The 27,907-nt window shown below is 43.1% G+C and overlaps 1 protein-coding gene across 42 annotated transcripts in view; it reads right to left on the minus strand.

The window, feature by feature from the left end:
* The window catches only part of myo9aa (myosin IXAa), a 196,192-nt gene that overhangs the window by 134,246 nt on the left and 34,039 nt on the right, over positions 1 to 27,907 (minus strand). For all 42 annotated transcript variants that reach the window (XM_090223020.1, XM_090223008.1, XM_090223004.1 and 39 more), the window contains exon 2: positions 24,573 to 25,552. In XM_090223020.1, coding sequence (XP_090079146.1) covers positions 24,573 to 25,466 — 894 coding nt within the window. In that variant the 5' untranslated portion in view covers positions 25,467 to 25,552. The remainder of the gene's footprint in view (positions 1 to 24,572; positions 25,553 to 27,907) is intronic.

Genomic DNA, 27,907 nt, shown 5'->3' on the forward strand with positions numbered 1-27,907 from the left:
AGTAACTTGAGACAGTAACATAAAGACACTGACTTTATACACCCAGATAGACTAACTACATATTTACATTTAAGTCATCTAGCAGACGCTCTTATCCAGAACTACTTACAGTAGTGAGTGCATATATTCTCATACTGGTCCCCCATGGTATTCATTATTACGAACCCCCCCCCCCCCCCCCCTGCCACAAGGAGTCCCCCCACTCCTCTTACGGAAGGAAAGGGACAGACGAGGAGGAGAAAGGGGTTACAGAGGCAGAAAATTAGAGTGCAAAAAGGACTTTTAAAAACCAAGCGACATCCACTCCTTTACATGTACAGGACAGAAGAGGAGTGTAGAGGGCTGCAGAGGAGGGAGCAGCAGGATAACACAGCCAGCTGCAGATGGACACAGTCAAGGCCACACAGGAAAGGAGGAATGGATGGTGTGTGTATGGAGGGGGAGGGGGTAGGAAAAAGAGAGCAAGAGCAAAGAGAGAGATGATGTGTATTAGTGATGTGTGAATGATCGTTCCTGTTGTTATTGTCCTACACTATGATGTGTGAATGATCATTCCTGTTGGTATTGTTGTACACTGTGATGTGTGAATGATCGTTCCTGTTGTTATTGTTGTACACTATGATGTGAATGATCGTTCCTGTTGGTATTGTTGTACACTATGATGTGAATGATCGTTCCTGTTGTTATTGTCCTACACTATGATGTGTGAATGATCGTTCCTGGTCATGTTGTTATTGTTGTACACTATGATGTGTGAATGATCGTTCCTGTTGTTATTGTTGTACACTATGATGTGTGAATGATCGTTCCTGTTGTTATTGTCCTACACTATGATGTGTGAATGATCGTTCCTGTTGTTATTGTCCTACACTATGATGTGTGAATGATCATTCCTGTTGTTATTGTTGTACACTATGATGTGTGAATGATCGTTCCTGTTGTTATTGTCCTACACTATGATGTGTGAATGATCGTTCCTGTTGTTATTGTCCTACACTATGATGTGTGAATGATCGTTCCTGTTGTTATTGTCCTACACTATGATGTGTGAATGATCGTTCCTGTTGTTATTGTGGTACACTATGATGTGTGAATGATCGTTCCTGTTGTTATTGTTGTACACTATGATGTGTGAATGATCGTTCCTGTTGTTATTGTCCTACACTATGATGTGTGAATGATCATTCCTGTTGTTATTGTCCTACACTATGATGTGTGAATGATCATTCCTGTTGTTATTGTTGTACACTGTGATGTGTGAATGATCGTTCCTGTTGGTATTTTTGTACACTATGATGTGTGAATGATCGTTCCTGTTGGTATTGTTGTACACTGATGTGTGAATGATCGTTCCTGTTGGTATTGTTGTACACTATGATGTGTGAATGATCGTTCCTGTTGGTATTGTTGTACACTGTGATGTGTGAATGATCGTTCCTGTTGTACACTGTGATGTGTGAATGATCGTTCCTGTTGGTATTGTTGTACACTGTGATGTGTGAATGATCGTTCCTGTTGGTATTGTTGTACACTATGATGTGTGAATGATCGTTCCTGTTGTTATTGTCCTACACTATGATGTGTGAATGATCGTTCCTGTTGGTATTGTTGTACACTATGATGTGTGAATGATCGTTCCTGTTGGTATTTTTGTACACTATGATGTGTCTCTACAACGAAGGAAGCGTGAGGAATGAAACAGAGAGCGTAACCATCTCCCCTATCACTCTTCGGGGGTACTGAGTGCATTTGAACGGAAATTATTGAACCATGTAGTTTTAACTGGAAAGAATGAAACCAAGCCATAACAAATGGAAATACAGAATGTCTATTTTCCATTCCCATAACGTGCACAGACAGTGAGTGCATGTCTATGAATAACAGAGAGACACATTGTGTATATTAGTTAAAGCTGTTGGGAAGATATACAGCCTATTCATTGGGATGAAGCATTAAAGTGGAACTGACAGCATTTTTACTACTTTGCAGATATGAAACAAACAGAATCATTATATCAGAAAAATATATACAATTCCTAGTTTATGCTACAATACCAACTTTATAAGAGGTTTTAAAAATAGGTTCTATTTGATTCAAAGACCAACATGAACAGGTTGGCTATTTGATCAACATGACTGTGAAGTTCCCAAATATTAGAGGACTCCCGTGGTATTACATACTTACAAATCCATTCAGGTGTATTTTGCCATATGCTTTATAATGATCTAATGTTGCGCTGTTGCTACTGTCTGTAAACACACAGTCTAGTTCAACGTGAATGATGGCAGGCCCTACTGTCTGTAAACACACAGTCTAGTTCAACGTGAATGATGGCAGGCCCTACTGTCTGTAAACACACAGTCTAGTTCAACGTGAATGATGGCAGGTCCTACTGCTTGTAAACACACAGTCTAGTTCAACGTGAATGATGGCAGGCCCTACTGCCTGTAAACATACAGTCCAGTTCAACGTGAATGATGGCAGGTCCTACTGCCTGTAAACACACAGTCCAGTTCAACGTGAATGATGGCAGGCCCTACTGTCTGTAAACACACAGTCCAGTTCAAAGTGAATGATGACAGGCCCTACTGCCTGTAAACACACAGTCCAGTTCAAAGTGAATGATGACAGGCCCTACTGCCTGTAAACACACAGTCCAGTTCAAAGTGAATGATGACAGGCCCTACTGCCTGTAAACACACAGTCCAGTTCAAAGTGAATGATGACAGGCCCTACTGCCTGTAAACACACTGTCTAGTTCAACGTGAATGATGGCAGGTCCTACTGCCTGTAAACACACAGTCCAGTTCAACGTGAATGATGGCAGGCCCTACTGTCTGTAAACACACAGTCCAGTTCAAAGTGAATGATGACAGGCCCTACTGCCTGTAAACACACAGTCCAGTTCAAAGTGAATGATGACAGGCCCTACTGCCTGTAAACACACAGTCCAGTTCAAAGTGAATGATGACAGGCCCTACTGCCTGTAAACACACAGTCCAGTTCAAAGTGAATGATGGCAGGCCCTACTGCCTGTAAACACACAGTCCAGTTCAACGTGAATGATGGCAGGTCCTACTGCCTGTAAACACACTGTCTAGTTCAACGTGAATGATGGCAGGCCCTACTGCCTGTAAACACACAGTCCAGTTCAACGTGAATGATGGCAGGCCCTACTGCCTGTAAACACACAGTATAGTTCAACGTGAATGATGGCAGGTCCTACTGCCTGTAAACACACTGTCTAGTTCAACGTGAATGATGGCAGGTCCTACTGCCTGTAAACACACAGTCTAGTTCAACGTGAATGATGGCAGGCCCGTGTGGAAAATTGCTTATTTGCATATAGGCCTACTGTAGCTCTGATTGGCTAAGGTGCACCGGTCTGTGTAGAGTCAGGTCCTGGACAAGACAGATGTGTTTATTAAGTTTTATTTACTGCAGTGGGCGTTCCCACAATATATTGCTATACAATGTTCAATTGCCTTAATGTACATCATCCCCAAACAGTCAGAGTATGAAAACGACCATATTTAAGTGTGCACTTGAAAGAAAAAAAAATATATATATATAAAGCAGTCATATTCTTCCTGGGGGTTTATATATATATATATAAAGCAGTCATATTCTTCCTGGGGGTTTATATATATATGTATAAAGCAGTCATATGCTTCCTGGGGGTTTATATATATATATGTATAAAGCAGTCATATTCTTCCTGGGGGTTTATATATATATATAAATAAAGCAGTCATATTCTTCCTGGGGGTTTATATATATATATAAAGCAGTCATATTCTTCCTGGGGGTTTATATATATATATATATATATAAAGCAGTCATATTCTTCCTGGGGGTTTATATATATATGTATAAAGCAGTCATATGCTTCCTGGGGGTTTATATATATATATATAAAGCAGTCATATGCTTCCTGGGGGTTTATATATATATATAAATAAAGCAGTCATATTCTTCCTGGGGGTTTATATATATATATAAATAAAGCAGTCATATTCTTCCTGGGGGTTTATATATATATATATAAAGCAGTCATATGCTTCCTGGGGGTTTATATATATATATAAATAAAGCAGTCATATTCTTCCTGGGGGTTTATATATATATATATAAAGCAGTCATATTCTTCCTGGGGGTTTATATATATATATATAAAGCAGTCATATGCTTCCTGGGGGTTTATATATATATATGTATAAAGCAGTCATATTCTTCCTGGGGGTTTATATATATATATAAATAAAGCAGTCATATTCTTCCTGGGGGTTTATATATATATATATAAAGCAGTCATATTCTTCCTGGGGGTTTATATATATATATAAAGCAGTCATATTCTTCCTGGGGGTTTATATATATATGTATAAAGCAGTCATATTCTTCCTGGGGGTTTATATATATATATATAAAGCAGTCATATTCTTCCTGGGGGTTTATATATATATATATATATATAAAGCAGTCATATTCTTCCTGGGGGTTTATATATATATATAAAGCAGTCATATGCTTCCTGGGGGTTTATATATATATGTATAAAGCAGTCATATTCTTCCTGGGGGTTTATATATATATATAAAGCAGTCATATTCTTCCTGGGGGTTTATATATATATATATATAAAGCAGTCATATTCTTCCTGGGGGTTTATATATATATGTATAAAGCAGTCATATGCTTCCTGGGGGTTTATATATATATATATAAAGCAGTCATATGCTTCCTGGGGGTTTATATATATATATATAAAGCAGTCATATGCTTCCTGGGGGTTTATATATATATATATAAAGCAGTCATATGCTTCCTGGGGGTTTATATATATATATATAAAGCAGTCATATTCTTCCTGGGGGTTTATATATATATATAAAGCAGTCATATTCTTCCTGGGGGTTTATATATATATATAAAGCAGTCATATTCTTCCTGGGGGTTTATATATATATATAAAGCAGTCATATTCTTCCTGGGGGTTTATATATATATAAAGCAGTCATATTCTTCCTGGGGGTTTATATATATATGTATAAAGCAGTCATATGCTTCCTGGGGGTTTATATATATATGTATAAAGCAGTCATATGCTTCCTGGGGGTTTATATATATATATATAAAGCAGTCATATTCTTCCTGGGGGTTTATATATATATATAAAGCAGTCATATTCTTCCTGGGGGTTTATATATATATATAAAGCAGTCATATTCTTCCTGGGGGTTTATATATATATGTATAAAGCAGTCATATGCTTCCTGGGGGTTTATATATATATATATAAAGCAGTCATATTCTTCCTGGGGGTTTATATATATATATAAAGCAGTCATATTCTTCCTGGGGGTTTATATATATATATAAAGCAGTCATATTCTTCCTGGGGGTTTATATATATATATAAAGCAGTCATATTCTTCCCGGGGGTTTATATATATATGTATAAAGCAGTCATATTCTTCCTGGGGGTTTATATATATATGTATAAAGCAGTCATATGCTTCCTGGGGGTTTATATATATATATATAAAGCAGTCATATTCTTCCTGGGGGTTTATATATATATATAAAGCAGTCATATTCTTCCTGGGGGTTTATATATATATATAAAGCAGTCATATTCTTCCTGGGGGTTTATATATATATATAAAGCAGTCATATTCTTCCTGGGGGTTTATATATATATATAAAGCAGTCATATTCTTCCTGGGGGTTTATATATATATATAAAGCAGTCATATTCTTCCTGGGGGTTTATATATATATATAAAGCAGTCATATTCTTCCCGGGGGTTTATATATATATATAAAGCAGTCATATTCTTCCTGGGGGTTTATATATATATAAAGCAGTCATATGCTTCCTGGGGGTTTATATATATATATAAAGCAGTCATATTCTTCCCGGGGGTTTATATATATATATAAAGCAGTCATATTCTTCCTGGGGGTTTATTGGAACAGATTTTAATAAGATTTCATGTTGCTAAAACACTGTTAATTCCACTTTAAACCCCTTTATGGGTGATGGGTAGAGTTGAAAAATTCCTGGAACTTTCAATAAATGACGTGGTTTTCCAGAAATCCTGGTAGACGGCTATTATGATTAAGGATGATAATTAGAGAACAGTGACTATTTCTACAGATAGAAATCTGACAGAGTTGACACACTTTTCTGTTAAAAACTATTCCAAACATCCATTCTCCCATTTATCTATCAAGTCTATTCCAAACATCAATTCTCCCATTTATCTATCAAGTCTATTCCAAACATCTATTCTCCTATTTATCTATCAAGTCTATTCCAAACATTATTCTCCCAAGACTATTCCATATATCTATCAAGACTATTCCATAAATCTATCTCTAGCCACACTGACAAAGGCCCAGGTGTAGTACAGGCAGTGGGCCGGGGCAGCGGGCCGGGGCAGCGGGCCAGGGCAGCTAGTGAATGCAGACAGCAGGTGCTGGCTACACTGTGTTGCTGACGTGGCATCTGAGGACTCTCACCTGCCTCCCCTTAAATAAAGAGGCTTTTTGATGCCGCACAAACACAAGCACATTGTTGGGCTGCCACTGACTGGACACGCCAACAGCATCTGCCACTGCCTAACCAACTGGTAGCCTTTAGTACTGTGACATTAGCCTGGGCAGCTAATGCTACGCCTGTTCAGAGATTAGGACACGTTTCTGCACAGACTTCTGAGCAAGTGAATACTATGCCTGTTCAGAGATTAGGACACGTTTCTGCACAGACTTCTGAGCAAGTGAATACTATGCCTGTTCAGAGATTAGGACACGTTTCTGCACAGACTTCTGAGCAAGTGAATACTATGCCTGTTCAGAGATTAGGACACGTTTCTGCACAGACTTCTGAGCAAGTGAATACTATGCCTGTTCAGAGATTAGGACACGTTTCTGCACAGACTTCTGAGCAAGTGAATACTATGCCTGTTCAGAGATTAGGACACGTTTCTGCACAGACTTCTGAGCAAGTGAATACTATGCCTGTTCAGAGATTAGGACACGTTTCTGCACAGACTTCTGAGCAAGTGAATACTATGCCTGTTCAGAGATTAGGACACGTTTCTGCACAGACTTCTGAGCAAGTGAATACTATGCCTGTTCAGAGATTAGGACACGTTTCTGCACAGACTTCTGAGCAAGTGAATACTATGCCTGTTCAGAGATTAGGACACGTTTCTGCACAGACTTCTGAGCAAGTGAATACTATGCCTGTTCAGAGATTAGGACACGTTTCTGCACAGACTTCTGAGCAAGTGAATACTATGCCTGTTCAGAGATTAGGACACGTTTCTGCACAGACTTCTGAGCAAGTGAATACTATGCCTGTTCAGAGATTAGGACACGTTTCTGCACAGACTTCTGAGCAAGTGAATACTATGCCTGTTCAGAGATTAGGACACGTTTCTGCACAGACTTCTGAGCAAGTGAATACTATGCCTGTTCAGAGATTAGGACACGTTTCTGCACAGACTTCTGAGCAAGTGAATACTATGCCTGTTCAGAGATTAGGATACGTTTCTGCACAGACTTCTGAGCAAGTGAATACTATGCCTGTTCAGAGATTAGGACACGTTTCTGCACAGACTTCTGAGCAAGTGAATACTATGCCTGTTCAGAGATTAGGACACGTTTCTGCACAGACTTCTGAGCAAGTGAATACTATGCCTGTTCAGAGATTAGGACACGTTTCTGCACAGACTTCTGAGCAAGTGAATACTATGCCTGTTCAGAGATTAGGACACGTTTCTGCACAGACTTCTGAGCAAGTGAATACTATGCCTGTTCAGAGATTAGGACACGTTTCTGCACAGACTTCTGAGCAAGTGAATACTATGCCTGTTCAGAGATTAGGACACGTTTCTGCACAGACTTCTGAGCAAGTGAATACTATGCCTGTTCAGAGATTAGGACACGTTTCTGCACAGACTTCTGAGCAAGTGAATACTATGCCTGTTCAGAGATTAGGACACGTTTCTGCACAGACTTCTGAGCAAGTGAATACTATGCCTGTTCAGAGATTAGGACACGTTTCTGCACAGACTTCTGAGCAAGTGAATACTATGCCTGTTCAGAGATTAGGACACGTTTCTGCACAGACTTCTGAGCAAGTGAATACTATGCCTGTTCAGAGATTAGGATACGTTTCTGCAGTTCACTAATACGTTTCTGTACAGACCTCTGAGCAAGTGAATGCTATAACAGATATGGTATTGTTTGTGTGGTCTTTGTCTCCAGAAAAGGTCCCCATAACAAATGGTTTGTGCATCATCTTGACTTGATGTCAATTAGAAATAGTTGCAGGAACATGTGAGTAACCAGTGCAGATCAAGGACAGATCAATGCATTGTTTCTCTCCAGACTAATACAGAAGTTATTAGTCCGTCCACCACCTGCACTGTGTAAACCAAATACAATACGCCCCCAGTCACACAGACAGGATGTTGACCTGGAGATGTTTTGGGAGGGTCTGGCAGCAGATGAGCTCAAGAGTCTAGTTGGAGCATCCCTTCCTTTGATTTAGTAAGGGGACCGGACTCACCAAGTATTCACTCTGGCCCTGTCCATACTTGGATCTGACGTAGAGACAAAATGTCTTACTGAACGTTGACCTGGCTGCAGCCCTTTGATCCAATGGGAGAAGCAGCAGTGAGCGTCGATCCACTATGAACGCTTTTTTCTTTTCAGGGGGAACCTTTGGGGGAATAAAATGTTGTTTTTTTCAGCGGGAACTTCTGAGGGAAACTTTATTTAACCTGAGGGAACTTTATTTGTGGTGTCATGTACAGTACAAGCACATACAAATCACACAGGACTGCAATACATTCAAACACATGAATGTTGAGTCAGGTTGACAAAGTAGGACCAGGATGGAACAACATGTACTGTAGCGAACCGTCCCTCCTCAGCTAGCTAGCGCTGCATCAGGCCAGCCTTCCATTACAACCCTACACAGTGTCTATGAGAGAAACTGTGCTTGGCTCTGGCTCTGCCTGGGGGAGATAAGGAGTGTTGAGAAGAAGCAGAGGGAAGTTGGTTAGCATTCCTCTACATAGATGCCAATTGGTTGAAGCAAATCCTTCAATTTCATGACAGCTCAGTCATTTTGGGGGAGGGGGGGGGGGGGGGGGGGGAATACAGGTTAGTGCACTGGCATGTACACTACATGTATAGTAATAGGACTTCTGAGAACACTTTAGAAGATGACTAGTAATATAGTGTGTGTGTGTGTGTGTGCGCTTGGTTGGAGTGAAGCTTTATTTAGGAGTGGAGGCTGGTGCGATGCACACACGTATACGAGCAGAATGCAGCCTGTGTAAAAGGGAGGACAGAGGTGTGTGGAGCTCAGACAGAGAGGAGGTCAGATCACCACAGCCGTTCTAATGAGGCTGGTCTATGTAAACAGCATTCCTGCAGAGGAAGAGATACATGTGTTCTTAACAGGTTGATCCATTACATACCATATACACATACTACCATATCCTGTACTGCATCTATTCTACAGTTCACAGGACTCTGGTCGACTTTCACAGTTAACCAGGATTATACTTAACAACCTTATATATCATAACATTACCTACCATATACATATACTACCATATCCTGTACTGCATCTATTCTACAGCTCACAGGACTCTGGTCGACTTTCACAGTTAACCAGGATTATACTTAACAACCTTATATATCATAACATTACCTACCATATACATATACTACCATATCCTGTACTGCATCTATTCTACAGTTCACAGGACTCTGGTCATCTTTCACAGTTAACCAGGATTATACTTAACAACCTTATATACAGTGCCTTGCGAAAGTATTCGGCCCCCTTGAACTTTGCGACCTTTTGCCACATTTCAGGCTTCAAACATAAAGATATAAAACTGTATTTTTTTGTGAAGAATCAACAACAAGTGGGACACAATCATGTGGTAGAACGACATTTATTGGATATTTCAAACTTTTTTAACAAATCAAAAACTGAAAAATTGGGCGTGCAAAATTATTCAGCCCCCTTAAGTTAATACTTTGTAGCGCCACCTTTTGCTGCGATTACAGCTGTAAGTCGCTTGGGGTATGTCTCTATCAGTTTTGCACATCGAGAGACTGACATTTTTTCCCATTTCTCCTTGCAAAACAGCTCGAGCTCAGTGAGGTTGGATGGAGAGCATTTGTGAACAGCAGTTTTCAGTTCTTTCCACAGATTCTCGATTGATTTCAGGTCTGGACTTTGACTTGGCCATTCTAACACCTGGATATGTTTATTTTTGAACCATTCCATTGTAGATTTTGCTTTATGTTTTGGATCATTGTCTTGTTGGAAGACAAATCTCCGTCCCAGTCTCAGGTCTTTTGCAGACTCCATCAGGTTTTCTTCCAGAATGGTCCTGTATTTGGCTCCATCCATCTTCCCATCAATTTTAACCATCTTCCCTGTCCCTGCTGAAGAAAAGCAGGCCCAAACCATGATGCTGCCACCACCATGTTTGACAGTGGGGATGGTGTGTTCAGGGTGATGAGCTGTGTTGCTTTTACGCCAAACATAACGTTTTGCATTGTTGCCAAAAAGTTCAATTTTGGTTTCATCTGACCAGAGCACCTTCTTCCACATGTTTGGTGTGTCTCCCAGGTGGCTTGTGGCAAACTTTAAACGACACTTTTTATGGATATCTTTAAGAAATGGCTTTCTTCTTGCCACTCTTCCATAAAGGCCAGATTTGTGCAATATACGACTGATTGTTGTCCTATGGACAGAGTCTCCCACCTCAGCTGTAGATCTCTGCAGTTCATCCAGAGTGATCATGGGCCTCTTGGCTGCATCTCTGATCAGTCTTCTCCTTGTATGAGCTGAAAGTTTAGAGGGACGGCCAGGTCTTGGTAGATTTGCAGTGGTCTGATACTCCTTCCATTTCAATATGATCGCTTGCACAGTGCTCCTTGGGATGTTTAAAGCTTGGGAAATCTTTTTGTATCCAAATCCGGCTTTAAACTTCTTCACAACAGTATCTCGGACCTACCTGGTGTGTTCCTTGTTCTTCGTGATGCTCTCTGCGCTTTTAACGGACCTCTGAGACTATCACAGTGCAGGTGCATTTATACGGAGACTTGATTACACACAGGTGGATTGTATTTATCATCATTAGTCATTTAGGTCAACATTGGATCATTCAGAGATCCTCACTGAACTTCTGGAGAGAGTTTGCGGCACTGAAAGTAAAGGGGCTGAATAATTTTGCACGCCCAATTTTTCAGTTTTTGATTTGTTAAAAAAGTTTGAAATATCCAATAAATGTCGTTCCACTTCATGATTGTGTCCCACTTGTTGTTGATTCTTCACAAAAAAATACAGTTTTATATCTTTATGTTTGAAGCCTGAAATGTGGCAAAAGGTCGCAAAGTTCAAGGGGGCCGAATACTTTCGCAAGGCACTGTATCATAACATTACCTGTAGTTACTGAGGCAAGGGGCTGCCCCTAACCACCCCATATCAAGGTGATGGAAAAAGATTGAACCGTAGAAACCATTCATAGTACACACACAGTTATTACTACACTTATTCAAATGGGAGGCCCAACACAGAGCCTCCTGTTGAAAATAGTTCCTGTATGTATGCGTCTTCCTTTCACGAGAGCCAAATCACGACGTTCCCTGTTGAAAACATGCACGGTACAGAAGCATGTGACGTTTTCCCATAACCCAGTGTTCTCGGATTGGAGCCTATTTTAAATGACGAACACCATCACAGTAAGTAGGGCCGTTTGCAGCCCACTATAATTGAGCAGTTTATCATCTCACTTCGTCATCATCTTTACATTACAAGTAGGGCTGACCCAATTAGTCGACTGGTCAATTTTTTGTTGTTGTTGAGCAGTAGCAAATATATATATATATATATACACATATATTTGTTTTCTTAAATGGCACATGAGACACCTGTCTTATTCGCGCCGATCTCAGTGAACTAATCCATTGCGGAGGCCGTGGGGATGGCTCAGTCCAGGAAGAAGGGGAGTGTGGCTAAAATGCACATCTGGCTCCAGAATGCCCTTCTCCCGCCAATTTGTGCCCATTCATTGTTTCATCATTTCCTTTAATTTCCCCATTACATATATCACCAGTAGTACCATTAATTCCTATATTTTCTAATCTACAATGTTTGTTTGGTTACGGTCATTTCTGTTCATGCATTTAATATATTATTATTTTACAGTCTTTTACCGTTCTCATAGTGGACACGTTGTTTGCCGAGCGCACAACCTACCGAGCGCTACCCTTGTGAGAAACACGTTTAGGTTCATTTCATTCCATTTGACGAGTTTAGTCATTGTCTTTTGTTTGGAGCAATCATGTCAATGTTGAGTAAGGACGCGCACCTGATTACTCATAGAAGTAGCCTATGGCTACCTGGCCTGATTACTCATAGAAGTAGCCTATGGCTACCTGGCCTGATTACTCATAGAAGTAGCCTATGGCTACCTGGCCTGATTACTCATAGAAGTAGCCTATGGCTACCTAGCCTGATTACTCATAGAAGTAGCCTATGGCTACCTAGCCTGATTACTCATAGAAGTAGCCTATGGCTACCTAGCCTGATTACTCATAGAAGTAGCCTATGGCTACCTGGCCTGATTACTCATAGAAGTAGCCTATGGCTACCTGACCTGATTACTCATAGAAGTAGCCTATGGCTACCTGGCCTGGGCGCTGATGGAGGCATATAAACAGTGGTGGGAAAAGTACCCAACAGTTACTTTGAGTAAAAGTAAAGTTATCTTAAGAGAAAATGGCTCAAGTAAAAGTAAGTCACCCAGTGAAATACTAATTGAGTAAAAGTATTTGGTTTAAAATATATTTAAGTAGCAAAAGTAAAAATCATGTCAAATTCCTTATATTAAGCAAACCAGAAGGCACCATGTTCTTGTTTTTTTTATTTACTGAAATCCAGGGGCACACCCTAGACACTCCAACACTCCAGACACTCCAGACACTCCAGACACTCCAGACACTCCAGACACTCCAGACACTCCAGACATAATTTACAAACAAAGCATTTGTGTTTAGTGAGTCTGCCAGATCAGAGGCCAGGGATGTTCGGTTGATAAGTGTGTGAATTTGACTATTTTCCTGTCCTGCTAAGCATTCAAAATGGACTTTTGGGTGTCAAGTAAAATGTATGGAGTAAAAATTACAATATTCTCTTAAGGAATGTAAGTAAAAGCAGTAAAAAACATAAATAAGTAAAGTAAAGTACAGATCCCCAAAAAAACTACTCAAGCAGTACTTTCAAGTATTTTTACACCAATGCATATGAATGTGCCCATTTGGGGATCTGACAGTATTTCTGCTTGGCTTAATGCACCACCATCACTAATGAGCTGTGGAGCTTCTCAAAGTAATGTTTTCATCACCTCAAACAGCCAGCAAACAACATATGTTTTTACATCCACTGAGAATGACAATAGTTCCTCAATGTATTCCAGCTCGCTTCGTTTCGATAACTACTCAGCATGAAAGTGCAAAAATGTAATGCTCTAATAAAATAGGCCGACATGATTACTTATTATCCCTTGTGTAAATAGCCTACAGCGGTGTCTGTCCCACTGGAAACTGAGGGCCCAGAATATTTTACACAATGTCGGGATTCATATTAGCAGGCTTCATATCTGTTGGCTTCATATACTTTTAAAAGGTTCGTATCATTTTCATTTAGATTGATTTTTGATTAACCAAATGACAATGATTTTGAGATACAAAGAGGTTGTTGATAAATGTAATGAAAGTGTTCCATGAACATGTGCAAACCAGAACCATAACTGGCACGCAGATTGGGATTTTTTTTATACATTTGCAAAATGTTCTAAAAAAACAGTTTTTTCCACTTTGTCATTATGGGGTAATGTGTGTAGATTGATTAGGAAAAACTGTAATTGAATACAGTTTAGAATGAGGCTGTAACATAACAAAATGTGGAAAAAGTCAAGGGGTCTGAATAATTCCAAATGCACTGTATAGTGTGTCTATATATGGACAAATTCTCGTTTTAACATTTCTACCAATCAATTGGTTGAAAAAACGTTCATTTTTTTCTCGAGACAGCACTAATTACAACCACAGGGATTGAATCCATTTAGCTTGTTTATTTCCTGAAGTGGATCATCTCTGACATGTATATGATCTTAATGAGGCAGACAACTAGAACTACTAGAATGTCTGACACAGAACCAGTCACACCAGCAATCTAATGGGGTGAGAGAATAACACAGGAGAGTGGGAGTATAATCATAACTTCAGCCTTTTCTGTCATCTATACGATGTTAGGAGAAACTGGAACTGACCCTGTATCTGCTGACTGTTTAGTCAACCAGTCAATACTGTAGGACTACAGTTACAATACCTTGTGTAACCTCGTACGAGCACACAGACACACACCCCAGGGCCTCAACACACACCCTTTCGACACACACACACACACAAAATGGACACACCAGATTCTACACCAGAAAGCCGAGAGCTCAATGGATCCCAATCTGTCTGGTCTTTCTGTTGCCAAGGGGAATGAAAAACAACCCCTTCCAGTGGACAGTAAAGCCCCCCCTCCCATGTCTGCTGCTGACCCCGCCCTGTGTGGAGGGAGACATACAGTACAGCCCTAATCCTGCAGAGCATTACAGGGCTAGGGGGGTTGGTATTACATGTGCTCTGTGTGTGTGTGTGTGTGTGTGTGTGTGTGTGTGTGTGTGTGTGTGTGTGTGTGTGTGTGTGTGTGTGTGTGTGTGTGTGTGTGTGTGAGAGAGAGAGAAGGGTAGTGATGAGGGATAGCGCAGAGAGGAGAAGCTGCTGACCTGGGCCGACTCACTCCGGGAGTGTTTCTGTTGGCTGTACATACAAGGGGGAGTACAATAGTAGCATTGGGCCAAATAATCATTACAGCAGCTCCATCCACAGACAGTAACTAGCCTGACCCTCCAGACTCCTTACAGCAGCTCCATCCACAGACAGTAACTAGCCTGACCCTCCAGACTCCTTACAGCAGCTCCATCCACAGACAGTAACTAGCCTGACCCTCCAGACTCCTCACAGCAGCTCTATCCACAGACAGTAACTAGCCTGACCCTCCAGACTCATCACAGCAGCTCCATCCACAGACAGTAACTAGCCTGACCCTCCAGACTCCTCACAGCAGCTCTATCCACAGACAGTAACTAGCCTGACCCTCCAGACTCCTCACAGCAGCTCCATCCACAGACAGTAACTAGCCTGACCCTCCAGACTCCTCACAGCAGCTCTATCCACAGACAGTAACTAGTCGGTTGTCTTCTACAGAGATCATTTTCTTGAATCCATGTTTTAGGGGGAACAGTCTGCAAAGTAGGCCACATTTCAATCAAAGCAAGTTGCATGATCCCGATTCCTCAGCGGTGAGTGTGGGTCTACTTACTAACTGTGTCTGACCTGGACTTCAAACCATATATCTCCTGGTCACCATCCTATTCTCCAACCACTAGCTCACACTGCAGGCTGATAGAGAGAAGAAGCTAAAAGGCAACCAGACTAAATAGATAAAACATCTTCAAATCTAATCTAACGGTTTTGTTACGTAACTAAGTCACGCGGAAGGAGTTTTTATTTTTTATTTATTTAACCAGGCAAGTCAGATAAGAACAAATTCTTATTTACAATGACGGCCTACCCGGGCCAATCCCGGACGACGCTGGGCCAATTGTGCGCCGCCCTATGGGACTCCCAATCACGGTCAGTTGTGATACAGCCTGGAATCTAACCAGTGTCCGTAGTGACGCCTCTTGCACTGAGATGCTGTGCCTTAGAATGCTGCGCCACTCGGGAGCCCTCACAGAGTTGATCTGTGTGTGTGTGTGTGTGTGTAAATTAGAGGAAGCTGTGCACACACACTAACAGCAGTGCCAGGAGCCTTGAAGCGGGCTCCAGTGTAGCCCCCAGCTGCTCCCACTGTGACAGCTCCTTATTCTTCAAAGGCAGACAATGATGAGGCAACCACAGAAAGAGTAATAAGTAATAAGTCACCCTGGACTCTGCCTGCTCCTGACTCGCTCCCAGGGAAGCCAGCTGTCTCCACTCACATCTACAGGTAGCCCAGAACTAGTCTTTTTCCAATGAGAGATTATTTCTTGAAGTGCTAGAAAACTTGTGTCTTAATATGTGTCATCCTTAATTCATCTATACTCCCTCCCCTTCACTGAAGTGACATATAGGCTTTCTTGTTTATCTCAAATTGATGCCATGTTCCCACAGCTGTTTTTTATTATGATGGCTTTTTAATCGCGGGATAAAGACTAATCTTGACCGCAGGCCAATTGTCTTGGACAGGTAGAAAAAGTATTCTGTTGGTGAAAATGTTGTAAAACAAAATGTAAATTATCACAATGTATCATTGTTGTTGCAGCTTAGTTTATAATGACATTTGATTAATACTAAACCTGTCTAACTAATACTAAACCTGGTTAAGTAATACTAAACCTGTCTAACCAATACTAAGCCTGGCTAACTAATACTAAGCCTGGCTAACTAATACTAAGCCTGGCTAACTAATACTAAACCTGTCTAACTAATACTAAACCTGTCTAACTAATACTAAACCTGTCTAACTAATACTAAACCTGTCTAACTAATACTAAACCTGTCTAACTAATACTAAACATGGTATTAAACGTATTCGGTAAACCATCTCTAAACCAACATTCCAACAACCATGGGTCTAACATATCTTCAACGTGTGTGTGTGTGTGTGTGTGTGTGTGTGTGTGTGTGTGTGTGTGTGTGTGCGTGTGGGGGGGGGGGGGGGGGGTGTCTTTAACAGACACTCCATCTGGATTGGAGTGGTAGTTATGCAGCCAGGAGGGTCTGTCTACAGGCTAGAGCTGAACAAGTCAACGGGCTGTCCTATCTGGCCCATCCTATCTGGCCCTTATCTCTGAAATCTGCCCACCCTTTCCCTCCCAGAGCACAGGGCCAGGAGCATGAGCTGACCCATCAATCTGCCCACCCTTTCCCTCCCAGAGCACAGGGCCAGGAGCATGAGCTGACCCATCAATCTGTCAAGACTGTTTGCACTCTGCTTGTACATGTCACGTTGACTATAGTGTGTGAGGCAAACCACTACGTTGAGCGTTTGATAAACATGTCAGTTATCTCCAAGACGATACACTGGTTTCCTGAACTGGCCTGTCATTACTGATGAGCAGTAGTTTTGAGGAAGTGGAACAGCTTGGTTGTTCTGAGGTGGATTCCAATGTAGTTCAAGTTGCCAATGCTAAATATCTTGTCCCCATAAGGTTCTGCTGTGTCTAGGAAAGAAATGTAAACAATGTTCGGAAATTATGGACAGCGGCTAGGTGCCAGATGGAGGAGGACAGGAGGGGAAAGATGGAACCATTAGAGGAGGACAGGAGGAGAAAGATGGAACCATTAGAGGACAGGAGGGGAAAGATGGAACCATTAGAGGAGGACAGGAGGAGAAAGATGGAACCATTAGAGGAGGACAGAAGGAGAAAGATGGAACCATTAGAGGACAGGAGGGGAAAGATGGAACCATTAGAGGAGGACAGGAGGAGAAAGATGGAACCATTAGAGGACAGGAGGGGAAAGATGGAACCATTAGAGGAGGACAGGAGGAGAAAGATGGAACCATTAGAGGACAGGAGGGGAAAGATGGAACCATTAGAGGAGGACAGGAGGAGAAAGATGGAACCATTAGAGGAGGACAGGAGGGGAAAGATGGAACCATTAGAGGAGGACAGGAGGAGAAAGATGGAACCATTAGAGGAGGACAGGAGGAGAAAGATGGAACCATTAGAGGAGGACAGGAGGAGAAAGATGGAACCATTAGAGGAGGACAGGAGGAGAAAGATGGAACCATTAGAGGAGGACAGGAGGGGAAAGATGGAACCATTAGAGGAGGACAGGAGGAGAAAGATGGAACCATTAGAGGAGGACAGGAGGAGAAAGATGGAACCATTAGAGGAGGACAGGAGGGGAAAGATGGAACCATTAGAGGAGGACAGGAGGGGAAAGATGGAACCATTAGAGGACAGGAGATGGAACAATCTACTAGAGGTCGACCGATTATGATTTTTCAACGACGATATCGATTATTGGAGGACCAAAAAAAGCCGATGCCGATTAAATCGGCAGATTTAAAAATATATATATTTGTATAAACAAAGTGTTGGAGAAGTAAAAGTGCAATATGTGCCATGTAAGAAAGCTAATGTTTAAGTTCCTTGCTCAGAACATGAGAACATATGAAAGCTGGTGGTTCCTTTTAACATGAGTCTTCAATATTCCCAGGTAAGAAGTTTTAGGTTGTAGTTATTATAAGAATTATAGGACTATTTCTCTCTATACCATTTGTATTTCATTAACCTTTGACTATTGGATGTTCTTATAGGCACTTTGCCAGTGTAACAGTATACCTTCCGTCCCTCTCCTCGCTCCTACCTGGGCTCGAACCAGGAACACATCGACGACAGCCACTCTCGAAGCAGCGTTACCCATGCAGAGCAAGGGGAACAACCACTCCAAGTCTCCGAGCGAGTGACGTTTGAAACGCTATTAGCGCACACCCCGCTAACTAGCTAGCCATTTCACATCGGTTACACCAGCCTAACCTTGGGAGTTGATAGGCTTGAAGTCATAAACAGCGCTGTGGTTGCGAAGAGCAGCTGGCAAAACGCACAAAATTGCTGTTTGACTGAATGCTTACGTGCCTGCTGGTGCCTACCACCGCTCAGTCAGACTGCTCTATCAAATCATAGACTTAATTATAACATAATAACACACAGAAATACGAGCCTTAGGTCATTAATATGATCGAATCCGGAAACTATCATCTCGAAAACAAAATGTTTATTTCAGTGAAATACGGAACCGTTCGGTATTTTATCTAACGGGTGGCATCCCTAAGTCTAAATATTCCTGTTACATTGCACAACCTTCAATGTTATGTCATAATTACGTAAAATTCTGGCAAATTAGGCGGCTCAAACTGTTGCATATACACTGACTCTGCGTGCAATGAACGCAAGAGAAGTGACACAATTTCACCTGGTTAATATTGCCTGCTAACCTGGATATATTTGATCTAAATATGCAGGTTTAAAAATATATACTTCTGTGTATTGATTTTAAGAAAGGCATTGATGTTTATGGTTAGGAACACATTGAAGCAACGATACGCACCGCATCAATTATATGCAACGCAGGACACGCTAGATAAACTAGTAATATCATCAACCATGTGTAGTTAACTAGTGATTATGATTGAATGATTAATTTTTGTAAGATAAGTTTAATGCTAGCTAGCAACTTACCTTGGCTTCTACTGTATTCGCGTAACAGGCAGGCTCCTCGTGGAGTGCAATATAATCAGGTGGTTAGAGCTTTGGACTAGTTAACTGTAAGGTTGCAAGATTGAATCCCCCGAGCTGACAAGGTAAAAATCTGTCATTCTGCCCCTGAACGAAGCAGTTAACCCACCGTTCCTAGACCGTCATTGAAAATAAGAATGTGTTCTTATCTGACTTACCTAGTTAAATAAAAGGTGTAAAAAACATTTTTTTTAATTAAATGTAAAAGAAAAATTAAAATCTGCCAAATCGGTGTCCAAAAATACCGATTTCCAATTGTTATGAAAACTTGAAATCTGCCCTAATTAATCGTCCATTCCGATTAATCGGTCGACCTCTACAATCTACATCCCACATTCATTGTCATCCTTCAGTGATCCCTACACACTACTCTCAGCAGTATGCGACCTAGAAACATGACCGTGCCACTCAGTAGTTGCCAGAGACATGCGCCTGGCTGATGGCAGCTTGAGTCTCACTATTCATCTCAATCAATCCAAAGCTTGATTCATTTGAGCACTTGAGAGACAGGGCATGTCAGGAGTTAACAGCTAACTGTTGGTGTTGGCAGAGCTCCAAACAGAGTAAAGCCTCTCGTAAGTGATATCTTCCATCAAGCGTTAACATCCTGTCTGTGCCAGTGGCCCCAGGGTGAGCTTCTCAACTGACAGCCATTGGAAAATGAGTGTGTGCTCAGCTTTGGTTTTGCAACAGTAATATAGAAATCCCCAGAAGGAAATATGTTTATTTATTTAACCTTTATTTAACTAGGCAAGTCAGTTAAGAACAAATTCTTATTTACAATGGACGGCCTACCCCGGCCAAACCCTAACGACGCTGGGCCAATTGCGCGCCGCCCTATGGGATTCCCAATCACGGCCGTTAGTGATACAGCCTGGTATCCTGCTTATCCAACCTTATCCGCTGTGTGTGCTACCACTTCAACAAAGCTCAATGATAAACTATTGAATCGCTTCAACCATTTATGGCCATTAGCAAATGCAGTGCGCTAATGAGCCATTCGCTTAAACAGCCTCCATAACGTTACTGTTTGTGGTAGGCCTTTATTTAGCGCATGAGCTATATGCTTGAAGGGAGTGTCTCATACTATCTCAAGGCTAGAGCCAAGAGAATACTGTGCATCATAAATCACATCTGTCAGAACAATGCTAGCAGGTATGTTGCTATATTCTCATTATGGATTTCTATGTTCGCAAATGTTGACCTTGAGCCTAGACTTAACGGAGGTAAACTAGTGGTTAGACAGGTAACACTACTCTATAGTCTCTGTTGTAGGTCCAGCTGAATGGCTATGCCACTGGATATATGTACATACTGGCTGCCTGAATAATGCTTGACAGCTGGACCAAAGGATAGACGTGAGCTAGTCAGAGGGCTCTGACATTAGCGTAAAGACCAGAAGCACATTGTTCTCTCAGGAGTGAAATGGTAGCCGACCAAGCCCCCCTCCCCATGTTTGAGTGGGAGTCAAGTCAAGGTAATGTACCATCAAAGGGAGGGAGAGAGGAATGAAAAGACAGGAAGATCTCTATTGCAGACTCCTCGCGTCCTTCTTAAAACCCATTGGATGAGAAAGCCAGAGGTCCCTCCCCTCTGACCTTCTCCTCCAATAGGTTTTGAGAAAGAGGCGAGGAGAGAGGAGTATGGAATGGAGACACTCCCAGTTTCTTAATTCAACCTTAACAGCAGTCTTAAAAGCTCTGTTAAGAATATTAGAGGGAAGCAGGATTCTGTTCCACACAACTAGCGCTTAGAAATGCACCTAGGATGAATAGATTCTTGATTTAAACAGAGTTCACACAGCTACTTCCCTATACCTCTTAAAGCCACAGTCCCTTTTTGAGTGATCCAAGGTTAGACTGTCGGGGTGAGGTGTGTTCCATCTCCAAGGTTAGACTGTCGGGGTGAGATGTGTTCCATCTCCAAGGTTAGACTGTCGGGGTGAGATGTGTTCCATCTCCAAGGTTAGACTGTCGGGGTGAGATGTGTTCCATCTCCAAGGTTAGACTGTCGGGGTGAGATGTGTTCCATCTCCAAGGTTAGACTGTCGGGGTGAGATGTGTTCCATCTCCAAAGTTAGACTGTCGGGGTGAGATGTGTTCCATCTCCAAGGTTAGACTGTCGGGGTGAGATGTGTTCCATCTCAAAGGTTAGACTGTCGGGGTGAGATGTGTTCCATCTCAAAGGTTAGACTGTCGGGGTGAGGTGTGTTCCATCTCCAAGGTTAGACTGTCGGGGTGAGATGTGTTCCATCTCCAAGGTTAGACTGTCGGGGTGAGATGTGTTCCATCTCCAAGGTTAGACTGTCGGGGTGAGATGTGTTCCATCTCCAAGGTTAGACTGTCGGGGTGAGATGTGTTCCATCTCCAAGGTTAGACTGTCGGGGTGAGATGTGTTCCATCTCCAAGGTTAGACTGTCGGGGTGAGATGTGTTCCATCTCCAAGGTTAGACTGTCGGGGTGAGGTGTGTTCCATCTCCAAGGTTAGACTGTCGGGGTGAAATGTGTTCCATCTCCAAGGTTAGACTGTCGGGGTGAGGTGTGTTCCATCTCCAAGGTTAGACTGTCGGGGTGAGATGTGTTCCATCTCCAAGGTTAGACTGTCGGGGTGAGGTGTGTTCCATCTCCAAGGTTAGACTGTCGGGGTGAGATGTGTTCCATCTCCAAGGTTGGGGCCAGTTCCATGGTCAGTGATCATGAGCAAAGGAGACGAGGAAAGGAAGACATCAATATTGGTACGAGTCAGCTATAGAGTGGACTGGACTAGGCCCTAGTTCCCCCTCTCCTAGTTCCCTTAGTCCCCCTCTCCTAGTTCCCTTAGTCCCCCTCTCCTAGTTCCCTTAGTCCCCCTCTCCTAGTTCCCTTAGTCCCCCTCTCCTAGTTCCCTTAGTCCCCCTCTCCTAGTTCCCTTAGTCCCCCTCTCCTAGTTCCCTTAGTCCCCCTCTCCTAGTTCCCTTAGTCCCCCTCTCCTAGTTCCCTTAGTCCCCCTCTCCTAGTTCCCTTAGTCCCCCTGTCCTGGGCCCTAGCATTACTAATCAGTAAAGGGCAGATACACAATCTCACCTCCGCCCTCAAAAACCACTCAATTGTGCCAGCTTGTTAGAGATTAACCCACAGGGCTTACACATTAGCTGTCCAGACTGGGAGACACACACATGAGCTGTCCAGAGTGGGAGACACACACATTAGCTGTCCAGAGTGGGAGACACACACATGAGCTGTCCAGAGTGGGAGACACACACATGAGCTGTCCAGAGTGGGAGACACACACATGAGCTGTCCAGAGTGGGAGACACACACATGAGCTGTCCAGAGTGGGAGACACACACATGAGCTGTCCAGAGTGGGAGACACACACATGAGCTGTCCAGAGTGGGAGACACACACATGAGCTGTCCAGAGTGGGAGACACACACATGAGCTGTCCAGAGTGGGAGACACACACATGAACTGTCCAGAGTGGGAGACACACACATTAGCTGTCCAGAGTGGGAGTGGGTTTAACAGTACGACTGGATGAATCTACAGGAATAGTTCTCCCTCAAACACTTGACTTGTAATAGGCCTACAGTATAGGTGTTAATGTTCTCAAATAGAACGAGGCAAGTAAGGACTGTACACCAATCAGGGTCAGGGTTGACCAAAACACCTGCTTGTCCAGTTCTTACAATTGGTTCAGAACACTAAAACGGTATACTTTCCAAAGCCACCGAAAACAATATACTCCTCAGTCACACAGTACGAGTGTGGTGCCACTCTGAAGTCCTCCTCAAGGAATGTCATAAGGAATGTGTACACGCCCACGTTCAATGAAACCCAAGCTACTGTAAACAGACTGGTCAGACGGCGAACCACCGAGACGGAAAAAAGACCATAGTTGCCACGCTGTGTGGCTGTAGTTGCCAGGGTATTCTGGTGAAATAAGGTGCAGGTGTTGTTGTTGTGTGACATACAGATGAACGACAGAGGATGTGGGGAGGGGGGTACTTTTCTAGGGCCTGTAAATCCCTCTGGAATGTTCAGAAATAGAGGGTGCCCCAAAATAACCTACAGGGCTTGTTATTCAGACAACCTACGCCTCTGACAAAGGTAGCACAACTCAGTAATAAACAACTCATTTTGAGTTTGTCCTTCTTTCCAAGCTCTGTTGCCGTCCATCTCAACAGGTTCAGAATATATTTTGATTGAACTATTATGTAGTGACAACCTTGGACGGCGCTTTGCGTTCCGGTCTGGTATCCAAAAACAAGGAGGAGACAGTGAAACAAGAAGGTACAACTGTAGCCATTCAGAAGCTGCTGTGGGCAGAGGAACAAGCTCCTCTGTGTACAATATATTCCCTGCACAGCTGGATGAAAACTGCAATAAAGCCTTCTATAGAGCAGTAGAACTCTGGCCACAGGGACAGCTGAGGCCAGACACTGTTGCATAAGAACACACAGATCATCCCATCTATTAGGTACAAGCCAACAGAGTCTGAACACACAGCTCATCCCGTCTATCAGGTACAAACCAGGTCGATCATAGAGCAACGGTTTCTTCATTACTGGAAACTGTTTTTATTGCACCATCAACCACAGCTGCTGTACAACTACACTACACACAGTTCATAGACTGATAGGAGGCACTGTAGACTGGCTGACACAACCGGCACTGTAGACTGGCTGACACAACCGGCACTGTAGACTGGCTGACACAAACGGCACTGTAGACTGGCTGACACAAACGGCACTGTAGACTGGCTGACACAAACGGCACTGTAGACTGGCTGACACAAACGGCACTGTAGACTGGCTGACACAAACGGCACTGTAGACTGGCTGACACAAACGGCACTGTAGACTGGCTGACACAAACGGCACTGTAGACTGGCTGACACAAACGGCACTGTAGACTGTCTGACACAAACGGCACTGTAGACTGTCTGACAAACGGCACTGTAGACTGGCTGACACAAACTGCACTGTAGACTGGCTGACACAAACTGCACTGTAGACTGGCTGACTGAAACAGAACAAAAGCATTTTGGCTCATTTTGTATCCATGAGAGGAAAATAGCACCAGAAAACTAACCATCACTGTTACAAATTCCAAAGGATTTTTATTGCACGGGTGTCCTTACCTCCAACACTGGCCCCGCCCCCAGAATGATCTGCTCCACCCCGCTGGCGAACCCCTTCTGGCTGAGGGCAGTCAGGTGGTGAATCAGGAAGTTGGTGCTCTGGGTCTTTCCCGAGCCGCTCTCTCCAGAGATGACGATGCACTGGTTCCTCCGTCGCTGCAGCATGGCGTGGTAAGCCACATCCGCCACGGCGTAGATGTGCGGCTCCAGGTCTCCCAGAGCGTGGTTGTCGTACATCTTGACGTACTTTGGGTTATAGATGGGGAGGAACTGGAAGGGGTTAATGACGATGAGGATGCTGCCTACGTAGGTGTAAATCCTCTCCTGGCGGAAGCGCGAGCGTAGGTTGTCCAGCAGCGAGCGCTCGTTGAGCTCCGGCAGGCAGCACAAGTCGGCGTGGTCACCCCTGACCTCCTCCTGTGGCAACAGGCCACGCTCCGTCATGCGCCGGCGCTCCTCGGTCACACGCAGCCACATTTGCAGGCTGCCGCCGTAGTGGATGGAGCCATCCAGATTCTTCTGCCGCAGCAGGAAGCGGTAGTCCTCCCCGCCGCCCGAGCCCGAGCGCTGCTCCAGAGCTCCGCGGGGCCACAACATCATCCGTTGGACGGGGCAGTCGCTGGGGTTCAGGATCCATTCTTCCCCGCCAAATTCCTTGACCTCGGCTAGCACGTAGCAGCGGTCACGGTCCAGACGCAGGCGCTCCAGGCAGCGCTCGATGGCCTCGGCGGCCGTGGTGCTTTTGCGGGCGCTGACGGGGCAGTAAATGGTGCCCTCGGCCAGGGAGCCCGGATAGATGCGCAGGGTGAACTCAGAGTCCTCGTAGCGTCCTCGCCTGCCCAGCGTGCCCACGCCACCGATCCCGCCGCCGTGGCCGCCATCACGAGCACTCATGGTGTCACAGGGGTTCCCATTAGCAGTCACTTGACCTCGCACGTCCTTCACTAGGCCGGATGGGAGACTGTCTCAAGACATCACCACTGGAGGAGACAGAGAAAGAGAGGGTTGGAGATGACAAGACAACACACAGAGAGGTCAACACCGTAAATCATTCATCACCGAATCCACCACAAAATGTGCATTTCATGTTATTATGTAATCTATGAAAAATGTACAAATGAGTTTATAGCCGGCTGGCCAACATAAAGAGACTGGAACATTGAGGGATAACAGCATCTGGACCGACTAGATTACACTGCACAGCAGCAGCAGTCCATCCCCATGCCAAGACTAGCAGCTGCCAGCTTCTTCACTGAACACACAATAACACCATTCAAAACCTTAATATACACCCAAAAGTCCTGATGGGGTGACTGGTGTCCACAGAGAGAAGAGAAGAGCATTATGATAAGGACAGATGTTTTGTCTCTGACTCACTGGACTGTCCTAAACTCATCAACACTTTGTGACAACTACTTATGTAAAAAGGCTTTATAAAATACATTTGATTGAAGGATGGACCATATAAACGGCCTAAAAATCGGTATAAACGTAGCATTAGTCTTTGTGTGTGTGTGTGTGTACAAACCACTAAGCCCTCTATTGTCTGGGCTCATCTCTCCTGTAAACAGCTCATTCCCCTGGAGACTATACTGAAACAGAAACCATCCACAATACCTCACACAGAGTGTACACAACTACAAAGGTAGCATAGACATTCAGGTATTCACTAGTGTTGTGTAATTTGTTTTGCATAAGCCAATGATGAGACAGCCTACAGGGATGTGGTCAGAGACCTGGCAGTGTGGTGCCAGGATAACAACCTGTCCCTCAACGTGACCAAGACAAAGGAGATGATTGTGGACTACAGGAAAAGGAGGACCGAGTACGCCCCCATTCTCATCGACGGGGCTGTATTGGGGCAGGTTGAGAGCTTCTAGTTCCTTGGTGTCCACATCACCAACAAACTACCATGGTCCAAACTAGAGGTCGACCGATTAATCGGAATGGGTGATTAATTAGGGCCGATTTAAATTTTTCATAACAATCGGAAATCGATATTTCTTGACACCGATTTGTCGGATTTAAAAAATATATATATATATATAAATATATATATATTTGACACCTTTATTTAATCTTTATTTAACTAGGAAAGTCAGTTAAGAACATATTCTTATTTTCAATGACGGTCTAGGAACGGTGGGTTAACTGCCTCGTTCAGGGGCAGAATGACAGATTTTTACCTTGTCAGCTCGGGGATTCAATCTTGCAACCTTACAGTTAACTAGTCCAAAGCTCTAACCACCTGATTACATTGCACTCCACGAGGAGCCTGCCTGTTACGCGAATACAGTAGAAGCCAAGGTAAGTTGCTAGCTAGCATTAAACTTATCTTACAAAAAAACAATCAATCATATTCACTAGTTAACTACACATGGTTGATGATATTACTAGTTTATCTAGCGTGTCCTGCGTTGCATATAATCGATGCGGTGCGTATCGTTGCTCCAATGTGTTCCTAACCATAAACATCAATGTCTTTCTTAAAATCAATACACAGAAGTATATATTTTTAAACCTGCATATTTAGATCAAATATATCCAGGTTAGCAGGCAATATTAACCACGTGAAATTGTGTCACTTCTCTTGCGTTCATTGCACGCAGAGTCAGTGTATATGCAACAGTTTGAGCTACCTAATTTGCCAGAATGTTACGTAATTATGGCATAACATTGAAGGTTGTGCAATGTAACAGGAATATTTAGACTTATGGGTGCCACCCGTTAGATAAAATACGGAACGGTTCCGTATTTCACTGAAAGAATAAAGGTCTTGTTTTCGAGATGATAGTTTCCCGATTCTACCATATTAATGACCTAAGGCTCGTATTTCTGTGTGTTATTATGTTATAACTAAGTCTATGATTTGATAGAGCAGTCTGACTGAGCGGTGGTAGGCACCAGCAGGCACGTAAGCATTCAGTCAAACAGCAATTTTGTGCGTTTTGCCAGCTGCTCTTCGCAATGCTTCAAGCATTGCGCTGTTTATGACTTCAAGCCTATCAACTGCCGAGATTAGGCTGGTGTAACCGATGTGAAATGGCTAGCTAGTTAGCGGTGTCGCGCTAATAGCGTTTCAAACGTCACTCGCTCTGAGACTTGGAGTGGTTGTTCCCCTTGCTCTGCATGGGTAACGCTGCTTCGAGGGTGGCTGTTGTCGATGTGTTCCTGGTTCGAGCCTAGGTAGGAGCGAGGAGAGGGATGGAAGCTATACTGTTACACTTGCAATACTAAAATGCCTATAACGACATCCAATAGTCAAAGGTTAATGAAATACAAATGGTATAGAGATAAATAGTCCTATAATTCCTATAATAACTACAACCTAAAAC

Source organism: Oncorhynchus mykiss, chromosome 26 (assembly GCF_057628025.1).
Source record: "Oncorhynchus mykiss isolate SJ-2025 chromosome 26, ASM5762802v1, whole genome shotgun sequence".
NCBI classification, from domain to species: Eukaryota; Metazoa; Chordata; class Actinopteri; order Salmoniformes; family Salmonidae; genus Oncorhynchus; species Oncorhynchus mykiss.